Source organism: Mandrillus leucophaeus, unplaced genomic scaffold (genome assembly GCF_000951045.1).
Source record: "Mandrillus leucophaeus isolate KB7577 unplaced genomic scaffold, Mleu.le_1.0 Scaffold249, whole genome shotgun sequence".
Taxonomy (NCBI): Eukaryota; Metazoa; Chordata; class Mammalia; order Primates; family Cercopithecidae; genus Mandrillus; species Mandrillus leucophaeus.
Window position 1 is genome coordinate 1,393,706 of NW_012102576.1, and position 11,579 is coordinate 1,405,284.

The window sequence follows — 11,579 nt, forward strand, 5'->3', positions numbered from 1 at the left end:
TATGGTGGAAATAGCAAGAGAACTAGAACTGGAAGTGGAACCTGGAGATGTGGCTTAATTGATGCAATTTTATCAGGAAACTTTAATAAATGAGGAGCTGCTTTTTATGGATGAGCAAAGAAAATGGTTCTTGAGACAAATATTACTCCCGGTGAACACGCTGTGAACATTGTTGAAGTGATAATAAAGTATTCAGAATACTGCATAAACTTAGTTGATAAAGCAGTAGCAGGATTTGAGAGGACTGACTTCAATTTTGAAAGAAGTTTACTATGAGTAAAATACTATTTAACAGCATCTCATGCTACAGATAAAAATTTCATAAAAGGAAGACTAAATTGACACCACAAAGTTCACTGTTGTCTTATTTTAAAAATAGCCACATCTACCCCATCCTTCAGCAACCACTGCTCTGATCCATCAGCAGCCATCAACATCAAGGCTCCACCAGCAAAAAAAGATTTTCACTCACTAAAGACTCAAATAATTGTTAGCATTTTTAGCAATAAAGTATTTTTAACAAAACTGTGTACATTTTTTAGACATAATGCTATTACATACTTAATAGAAGACAGTGTAATGCAAACGTAACTTTTATATGAATTGGGAAAACAAACAATTAGTGTGACTCACTTTATTGCAGTAATTGCTTTATTGTGGTGGTCTGGAACTGAACCCACAATATTTCTAAGGCATGCCTGTCAGTTAGTTTCAAATTGAACAAGGCAGAAGTCAAATGTTGCTGAAGTTCACTTAGATAACATGTAAAAGATTTAGTATTTGAAATGAGGTGGTCTGACCTGTGCTACTAACATTTGTGCTGTTTTGATTTTATGTATAAGATGCTTTAGATAGGAATACCAGAAAAAAAATGACAGTGATTGGCTTACAGTTTTAATTGTATTGTTGCCATGCACTAAGATATTATTCTTCTAAGTTTATGTGTGCTATAGTGATGTATACACATATATTTTTCCATTTGGGGAGGATGAAACAAAGTCCAGAGATACTAAAGTTTTCTGAATTATTAGTTTCTATTTAGTTTCTCTAAATAGACAATTCAAAATAAAAAACATACTGATACCATTACCCAAATCCAAGATCTCCAGACATTTGAAGTAACAAGTAAAATTTGAGGTATTTCTGTTATTGTTCCTAAGCCCTCCAAATCTGCTTATTTATTGATAGTCTAGAAAAAAGATAAATATTCAAGTGTCTTTGAGTGTTAGTGCACAGAGCTTTAAGAGTAACACACATTTATTAAGGATGTGTTACATGCTTGGAATTCTGATCAATACTTTACATAATCATATTAAATGATCTTCACAATTAACTTATGAGCAAGGTAATAATATCAAACCCATTTCAAGATGAGAAAATACAGTTTTAAAGACACTAAATTACTTATCCAAAGCCACATAGAGAGTAAGTTCTAAAGTAGTGATATTTTTCTAACTGTATTAAAGACTACTTGTATAAGAATTGTGTCATGGTGCTGGTAAAAACCCAGGTCTCTGTGTGTCCTCAGTCTTCCCACTGAGTAACATCAGCATTTGTGTTTCCTATTTGGTTTCTCTATGTTTTGACCAACACCTCCATTGAGATGTTTGAGAATCATGTTCATAAATTGTATCCACTAGTTAAAAAAGGGAAGCTGTGGGAAAGAAATGCAACTTTTGCCTATATCCTGTGAAAGGGTGCCTTTCTACATATTCTGTAAATGCTTCCTCAGTTACTCAGCAAAAATAAAGCACAGAACTGTTAGGAAAACGCTAGATAAAGCATTCTTACTTGTCCTTCTGTCTAGTAGCCTCTGAAACTTGTTAAGAAGCATTTATTCATTTTACAAACCCCATGAGTTTTCTTGCAAACTTTCTTTTCCTTCTCTAGCACAGAAAATTACTACTGTTGAATCTAACCAGAGGTAGACTTGGAATAGTAATTGTATTTGTGTAATGTTTTAATGATTGAGGTATTTTTCTCATGAATTATCTTATACAATGAGAAACTAATATCTCTCTGTTTTGTAAGCCAGGGTCTGGGGTTGGTGCTGGTAACAGAATAGTGAATGGGGAAGTCATACTCTTCGCTTTCATGGAGTTTCTAGTACAGTTAACACTCTAAAGTTTTATTTTAGGTTGTAGAACTGTGAGGTATAAAAGATGGGTGTTATTATTTCTATTTTAAATATGAGAAAAAGGAAGTTAAAAGGGCTATGAAACTGGTTCATGATTGTCATTTACATAATTGACACCTAAATTATTTTGCTGATTCTAAGTTTAATATTCCTTTTACTATCTTACACTGCCTTTCAAACTTAGATAGTTTGGACAGATTTCAACAACTTTTTGCACAACTTATATTAATTAAGCCCTAACCTATATTGGCCTGATTTTGATTTTATATGTATACATCTGAAGATGCAGTAAATCATACTATGTTCAGGTAATTAGAAATGGAGGACAAGAAGAATGAAAATTAAAGGAAAATAGAACAATTGGGAAGTAAATGATAAACTCATGTTATTGTTTCTGTATATTCAAAGAAGAGACTAGGTAATTCTGATAGGAAAGATAATATTAAAAATAACTCCAAAGAGAAGAAAGGGAGAAATACGCAATTTTCAGCTACTGATTCATTCATACATATCTTTTATTGTACAATAAAGCCCTTATCTGTGTTATCCTATCCATCTCTTTGCATTAAGGTAGTTGGTCAACCTTGGTCATGCCAGCCTTCCTCTCACACATTAAATAATGTTTGTTTTCACAGAAGGTAGGGTGCATTTTCCCATTATGAAAATAAGCACAGTTCATATTTCCTTTTCCGTCTTCCAAAAGCTCAAACCTGTGAATGGGAAAGTTAGAATAAATTCCTTTGAAAACTAAGCAAACAATCAGTAATCAAACTCTGTGTATAGTAGTTTGATGCACCAAATAGAGACTCTGAGGAAAATAGGAAAAAAAGAAAAAACAATTCTCATTGTTGAGAAACTTCCACGCTGCTTGGCAGTGCAAGGTACGTATATTTGAAAAGCCCAATATCAATTTCATGTAGCATAAGATTGGGAGCAAGGGAACTCTAGGTACAATAGGAGCCCTGAAGAAGTGATGGAGATGGCTCCAGAATAATGGGAAAATGCGTTATCTACAAGATCAGACTTTAGTTCAGTATTGATGGAAAGTCAGGGCTTAGATGAACTGACAGGAGATGGAAGAGCCCTACAGGACAAGTAGCTGCAATGGATGGGAATACACTCGTGGAAAAGTGAGTTGATTCAGTAGTTTTGAAATCAGGCTTTCTGTTACAAGATAAATCATCTAAGACAACATGCTGTATTTTAATTGTCTGTTAAGTTATATTTATTTCTTTCTAAACTGCTTATAATGAGAGGACAAGGAACATATACTTATTAGTTTATTTAGAAAATATCTGCAGAACCATGTGGCAAAGATTTTCTACGTGCTGAGGACACACTGATAAAGAAAGACAAGGAAGATAATGTCTTTCTTGTTGGGGAACTTTCATTTCAGTGGGGCGATATCAGCAGGAAGCCCACAAAAAACAGACAAGAAAAATTCAGACAATGGTAAGAGTTACAAAGAAACAAAACAGTGGTAGACTGTATGGATGTGGGTTTAAGGGAGGCTAATTTAGTTTGGGTAGAGTTAGCCTCATTGAAGAAGTGATGTTTAAAGAGAGACTTGAGTCACAGGAGATAGATGGTCATGGAGTTGTGGAGGCAGAGCATTCTAGCAGAAGAAAATAGCAAGACAAAAGTCTTAAGGCAACAAAACAAGTTTGATTTGTTGGAAGAATGGAAAGAACACTAATTTGCCTGCAATATTGTGAATGAGGCAGCAAGCAATGGGAGATAGGAGATAAAGCCCAAGGTCTGTGAAGAGGCTTGCTTGTAGTTGTAGTATCCTAAGATTCTACCTATAGCAAATACTTAATAAATATTTGTTTAAAAATTTAATTAATAACTTAATTATCAGATTATATAAGTTTTGGTTATCAGTTTAAATTTTAATTGAAGAGAGACTGCAGTTTTGATGTACAGGATGAACAAAAGATGTTAAGACTAGAGATTAGAAAGCCATATAGGAAGCAGCTCAACTCTTAATGCAATTAGTCCCTTTGCCTGGATTGTTTGTAGAAGGATGAAGCTTCATTAATGGACATTGGAATTATCTTGTGAACTACAAAGTATCGAATTCTTGGAGACTCCTAGAATAGAAGAGTAGGCAAAAAAAACACTGAAAATTCAAAAGGACTCTCAAGGTAACAACTGTCAACTGTAAAATAATGATAATGAAATTTTGTTTCAAAAATATATGAAGATAATCAGAGCAAGCAAAACACGAACACACACACACATGCACGCATGCGTGCTCGTGCGCGCGTGCACGCGCACACACACACACACACACATACATGCACACAGTGTTCCATGGTAAAGTTGAATGTAAAAATGAATGGGAATAATATCAGAGATAAAGGTGGATTGTGGCCTAGATAAAGAGCAAAAGAATGGGGGAGAGGGGAAAGAAGAATTGTCTTATGACCAGTACTCTCTTGTTTGAATTAGCAGGTAAATGAACCAGCTGCTGCTTATACAATCCATAGTAGTGACTTGGACTGAAAGAAAAGGAAATCTCAAGAATAAGAGTTTCTAGTACTGCCTCCTATTCTAAGTGTCCAGTGACTTACATGTTTTCTGAGAGAACCGAGCCATCCTCCCACTTCCAGACCTCATTGGACTTCTGGCGAGATAATCCGACCCAACGAATTAAACCAGTCCTGGCTTTGATGTATTCCTATAGTAAACATAAATAAACACAATAATCAGAATCCCTCCACAGCTCTTGGTAATGACAGACAAGCTTCATGATAAGACGTTGGACAAAAAATGTTGGATTACATGTCTATATTAATATTAATGAATTACATTTGATGTTTGAAATTGTACCAATTTGACTTGTCTGAGAACTTAAAAAAAAAGTTGTAGGACACAGGTAAAATCGTACACAAAATAGCTGATATTCTAATCTTGCTTTGTTTTATGACATATATTTAGATCTTCAATCAGTTGAGGATTATACTCCCAAATAGAATACCAAATATGATTCAAAGGAATACATGTAAACAGAGAAAGGAAACACAAAGAAATATATTGTTGATGAGCTGTATATTCCTTAGAGTTAAAGTCCTACCTGCTTTGGTTTTATTGCTCGTCTTGCCTATAAAATCTTATATATAGAAGTATTAACTTGTTTTAGTTAATTGCATAAAGGCATCTATGATGTCTTTCTCAAAACGATTTATAAATAACGTACATCTACCTTTCCCTATTTACTTTCTTCTAATTAGCAATTATCACTATCTAGTAAACTATATACTATATCATTTGTTTTGTTTCTTGGCTGTTGCTTTAACTAGAATATACTCTCTTTGAGGTTAAGGATTTTTCTTTCTGTCTTATTAACTGCATAGGTCCAAATTCTGGAATAGTTTCAGCACATAGTTGTTGAATTAATGAAGGAATAAGTGAATCAATCAACCTATAGGTAACAAAATTATGTGAAGGCCAAATGCTTATACATTCTCAGACCTCCCAGAATAACAAGTGATGATGCATTCTTGGTAAATAAAAAATGACTTGAGCTTCTTGGCAGATATGTGAGACTCAAAATGGCATTCCACAGGAGATATTGTGTGAAAGTCATGTGTGACTGTTTATTTCTTAAAGCTTGAGCCACCAGGAACCTTTCTGTTATTTCCTAATATTTTCTTTAAAATATATCAATATTCTATACTTCCCAATAGGAACTGACAGATAAATTCTACCTGAAATCCAACTATACAATTTCTTATTCTCAAAAAGTTGCATGACTACTTTTAGTTATAAATCTTCAACCTGGCATCTGCCTAGACTAATACAAATTCAGGATATGCATATATGTCTCGAATTAATCTCTATATAATAGAGCTGAGATTTTTAGAAAACTATCTTATTTTGCTGGAGTGGAAAGAAAAGCTAATTTGTTTAACTGGATATCTCCCGCATGAGTCTGAGTCCACAGAAACAGTAAGCGGACAGCACAGCAAGTTAGAACAACAGAGGACACAAATAAATGTGAACATTGCTGGGCTGACTCTTTGCGTGTGACCCACTATGTCCTGAGCTGTCAGGAAGGGACAAGTCAATTTGACTGATCAACTCTAGCAACGTTGTAGAATATTATGATTGGATTGAATATTTGGGTTCTGTAGTTCTTACTAGGTTTCATAAGGTTCTTAGATTAGTACAAACTGAAAGATGTTAAGAAAAATGTAAAAAACAAAAAAGGTCAAGTGTTACATTTGAGGTTTCTCTCCCTTGCCTCCAAAATATTTGACATAAGAATCTTCTTACCAGAATGTTATGGTTGTCAATCTTCAGTAGAGTAGCATTCAAGTCAGTGCAGTACTGCTTACTCTCTTTCCATGTTAAGTTGTGCTTGAAGAACCCATAGCAGTTATCTCCATAGTATCTCCAGTTTGTGTCACAGGGGCTGCATTTATGACCTTCTGGAGAAACCAAGCACAGGAATGGTGTATTTTTTCTAAATTGGGCTTACATGTTCTCCACATTCAATGTTTTCTGCATATCTCAAGACTCCCTTCAGTTGCCATAAGAGAAATGCTCCAGGGGTTGGAGAGATGAAGAGGTTAAAAAAACAGTACTTACTGAAAGTGCCCTTTAGTTCTGATTGTTTTATTACATATTGGCAGAAACGCTTTGCTAATTGTTGCAGAGTTCCTGTGCGATTTTCATTCTCATCTTGTAGGTAATTGTGCTGCATGACAGCTAGATTCAAAAAGTAAATAATAATAATTTGTAATTAGAACCATAGAAATGATGCAAAGATCTGTCATTGAATTTTCATTTCATTAACATTGCCAATATGTGAGGAGTTAACTAGATACACATGATTAAATGAATGTTGAAAAGTGTGAAGGGGCTATAAAGAACAAATCAAGAAATAGAACACCTGAGATTTAATGAGTGAACTGTTTGAAGGAGACAATCACAGATAAAAAAATCCCAACATCAGTAATATCCCCAGAGCCTGTATTCACCTGCTTCAATACAAGCTTCTCAACTGAGTTGTAGAGGTGAATGACCTCTTATTTTCTGTACTTTCTGTGATGCCAAACTATTCATTCATTTAAAAGTGCATACTGATTTCTCGTTATGCTTAAAGTACTTGTGATATTCAGGTAAATAATAAAGAAATACAGGATGATAAGTGTTAGATTCTAACATCTTTTAAAAAATCAACAAATGCACAAACAAGCAACAACTCCACAGACTACAATGTGCCATTGGAGGGCTGTGAGAATTACAGAAAGAAGAAATGTGCAATAATTTAGTAAACAAAATGAGAAGCAGAAAATGTTAGATAGAGAGAATAGAATGAGAAAAATTTCAGACAAGGGAACATGGAATTTATATATGAAATTGAAAAACTCCAGTTTGGCTGGTTCTTAGGATATGCAAGATAGGAAAAGTGACAAGGAAGTTTTAAAAATAGTTTGGATCCACACTGAGGAGGGTCTTAAAGGCTGGTGGTACATTTTTAAAAATAACTTTTAATTAATTAAAATCTTCAAACCTTATCTTAAACTCAAGGAAATGGTCAGCATTCTCCTTTATTGAGATTCTCTTGGTAACTATCTGTAGGACAATTAGAATAGTGACAAATAGACAAATAGTGACCATTGAGAAGCTTAATGGGATATGCCATGACCCTTTCAGTATTACCTTCCTCCAATCGAATTTCTGGCAGAGTCAATACTTACACCAAATCCCCAGAGCTACCAGCCCGACAACCATCCCCACGCACAGAATCAGCAGAATCAAAGCCATCACACGCCACCAGGAGGAAGAAGCAGGATCAACTGTAGGCATATAATAAAGATATCAAGGAGCAGGCAGTGTGGGTTAGCTATGGGGAAGGCTCACCCCTGCCCCTGTCCCTGCCGTCTCAAGATCCTCCAAGTAATAGAAAGAGCTTTGCTGGCAGATCTCACCTGTGTTCTCTTGATGATCATCAACAATAGACATGGCCCACTCCCATACCACACACCCATCCTCATCCCCAATGGACTTTACCTTTCCAAGCCAAAATATTACTTGCTGTTAAGGCCTGATGTGTTTGTATTTTTTGTTTTGTTTTGTCTTATGCCCACCCATTCCATGAATAATTGCTTTAATAAACAGCAAATGAAGAATCACACTCATTTGCTCACATTCAGAAAATGAAACTTCCAAACATTCTCTTCCCTTATCCCCTTGACTTCTGTACCCTCCAGCATTAAACGCTCAGAACCTTAATGCAGTTTTCCCTGCACGTGTATTGGATGCTTGTAATCTAAATAGGTCTGTATGAGCTTATGAAAACACTACTCAAATGCTTTAGAGCATTAACATCATTCAAGAAAAAGAAATTAAACTATATACACTATCAACAGTAGAAAAAGAAAAAAACTGAATCAACTCATTTTTAAGATTAATTTCCAAATTATTGGCTCTGAGCATTCTTACCGGAGATGAGAGCTGGTTTTCGAGTTTTAATATTTAAGGTGACGTATCCATCTTCATCCTGCATGGCTTCCCGAGTACTGCAACTGAGCTCGGAGTTCAATGACTTTGCAAAATGTAGTTTCCAAGTCTTACAATTTCAATATCTGTCAGTATATGATCTTCCTGTCTCTAGTAGGGTAGAACCATGTGAGATGGGACACATTTTTTTCTTTGCTTATTGTTTTCCAGGAAGCCTTTTCATAGCTGCTCAGAGATACATGGATCTTGAACACAAACACACAAAAATAATAATAACTTGTGGTAAAGGAGTAGATAGAGTATTTGCTTCCGGTTTTTTTTTTTTTTTTATCTTCAACACTAAATAAAGGGGCATTCCATCATGTGTATCCTTTCCAAGAACAAAGGTTCCTGCTTTATCTTAGCTCTAGCTTAGTCTAAATTATATTGCTGAAATGAGAGATTTCTGATGAAAATTCACGGATAGCTCACCAGCAGATATATAGTTTATCCCATTGTGAGAAGCAAGTCTAATATAATTGGATCTGACAGGGGCTAAATTAGCTGTTTCATAGTCTTGTGTTGGAGGAGATCATTCCTGATTATAACCTAGAATTCACACAACTTCTTGCATATTTTATACATTTTATGTTTTATTTGAAGGATCCACATGAGGCAGGCCTGATATTGCTTAGATTTAGGTATTGAAGGAAAACTATCAAATAAAGTAAAATAATACAGAGTGAGTGACTTGTTGCATTGTTCTTTACTAGTGTTTGTGCTTTAAAGTGAGTTTCCTGGAATGGAAGAATTTTGATTTGGTGAAATCACTTCATTTCAAGTACAGTGGTGCTTAGATGAATATTTAAGACTGAATGAGTCCTAGCACCCTTCCATCACAATATAATATGATTGCATATATTTAACTTTATGAAATGTGCTTTTAAATTATCTTAGCTTGCATTGAAAGTAGTTATAAGCACAGCCATACAAAGCTAGCTGATGCGTTTATTATAGGAATATTGGGAAGGATGTTGTCTATTTTGCCATAGAGTAGCTCTTACATAGGTTTATGGCGGATTTTACTTTTGTTAAATCGCCATGACTAGCAAAACTTTAAGTAGTAGGCATTTACCATAAATAATCTGAATTCTATTTTTCTTTAATTAGCAGAGTATTCGACTTTTCAATATAGTTACTATGTGGGCTGTAGTGGGAGATATTTTGTTTATTAACTTGCCCTTTGGCATAGCTTGTAGATTTTTTTTTCTTCCCTGCTATATGCTTCACTCTGAATTCCTTGTCAATTCACTTAAAATTATCTTTCATTCTAAATTTCTTTCTCTATACTCTTCAAATTACTTTGAGAATGAGGTGAAGAATAAATGTAACACACATAAAAGACATTCCCTAATTTTGGAAAGTCAAACTTATTATGATTCAAATATTTTTACCAAAACTAATTCTTAATTTAAAAAATCACACTTGAAATAAATGCCAAATTTTAAGAAAGGACTAAAAATTTAAAAAAAACATTAGATCCCAACACCATTTTTGTTGCTGAGTTTCTTATCTCAGTTAAAATATTCGGGATTCCCAATCATAAGCTGGGTAAATTCAGTCACTTCCCATTCATCTACCACTGCTTCTGTTCTCATAACTTCTCTTTCAGCCAAAAGGGACTCTTCGCTCTCCCATCACTAATCCTCAGGCTTTTCTGGAAGATTCGGGTTGGAATGGGGTTTGATCCTCCCTCTCTTCCTTCCTTTCTGCACCTACTCATCAGCAAGTCCTGAGGCTATTCTGTCACAGTAACCCCCCTCTTTCAGGTTCTTTTTGTCACTGCCTTACTTCAGTGTTTTGTTACCTAAAATATACAGAAACACTAAAAAATAATTGAAAAAATAACTGTGACAAAGTAACAGAAAAAAAAATGTGCAGAGGTTATAGTTCAAATGACACTTTTCTAATAAAGCTTTATTCTGTTCTCTAAGGTACCAAACAGGTACATATGAAAACTTAATTCATTACATTAAATCAGATATGTAAAGGTAAGATCCAAGGACATTGAGAAGATGTTTTAATTATTGTAAACAGTTTTTGTTTATTAACAAAAACTTTATGATGGTATTAAAAATAACCATTAGATTGCTTTGTTGAGGTATCCACATTCTCTATGTCTTGAGCAGTTGATTTCATTATAAAACATATCCCATTTATTTTTGTAAACCACCAGGAATGTGCTAGGATTAGTTCTTGATCCTTTAATGCTTGGAACGGTATATTTAATGCCTGAAGTATTTAACACTCTGCCTTTGGAGACACTCCTTTCCTATATCTCAGACTCTGGACTTTCCATTGCTTCATTCCTCTTTCTCATTGTAATTTAATCTTTCTTTTTGGATCTTTGATCATTCCAGCCACAGTCTGAGAGTCTTACATCTTATCTGTGTTCCACAAAATACATGTTTGCCTTTCTGTCTATCCCCCTAACGTGACTTTGTGGTGTTAGAAGCAAGCTGAGTGAAGACAGAGGCTCTCAGGGCCAAAGGAACTAGCCCTTGATAACACTGAGTTCTAATTTTGCTCCCTCCCCACATTCTATAAATGTAAGTTGAGTTACTCAGCAAAAATTAAGCAGAGAACTGCAGGAAAGAGAGACAGATATCACAAATGCTTCTTTTCCTTTTCCCAAATCCAGAGTCTTTGCTAGTTACCTTTTAATCACCCTCTAAAGCCCATTATTAGCTTATTTTATTTCTGCGTCAATATTTTAACCTTGCCTGAATATCTTATTCCCTTCTCCTTTTCTTCACTAAGGAAACTATATACAGCTAAAAATTTTTTTTTTTTTTTTTTTGAGATAGGATCTCACTCTGTTACCCAGGTGAGTGCAGTGGCATGATCATGGTACACTGCAGGCTTAACCTCCTGGGCTCCAGCGATCCTCCTACCTCAGCCTCCAAAGTAGCTGGGACCACAGGCATGC

General features: G+C 34.9%; 1 protein-coding gene across 2 annotated transcripts in view; it reads right to left on the reverse strand.

Moving 5' to 3' along the window:
• Positions 1-496: 496 nt before the first annotated feature.
• The window catches only part of CLEC1B (C-type lectin domain family 1, member B), a 25,012-nt gene continuing 13,929 nt past the window's right edge, over positions 497-11,579 (reverse strand). Inside the window, exons 1-6 of one of the 2 annotated variants that reach the window (XM_011983329.1) lie at positions 8,594-8,855; positions 7,849-7,947; positions 6,734-6,853; positions 6,419-6,573; positions 4,714-4,820; positions 2,621-2,847 (exon numbers count right to left, since the gene is read on the reverse strand). In XM_011983329.1, coding sequence (XP_011838719.1) covers positions 2,703-2,847; positions 4,714-4,820; positions 6,419-6,573; positions 6,734-6,853; positions 7,849-7,947; positions 8,594-8,657 — 690 coding nt within the window. In that variant the 5' untranslated portion in view covers positions 8,658-8,855 and the 3' untranslated portion in view covers positions 2,621-2,702. Of the gene's footprint in view, positions 2,848-4,713; positions 4,821-6,418; positions 6,574-6,733; positions 6,854-7,848; positions 7,948-8,593; positions 8,857-11,579 lie in introns of those variants that run through there. The other variant, XM_011983330.1, reaches the window with a different exon arrangement.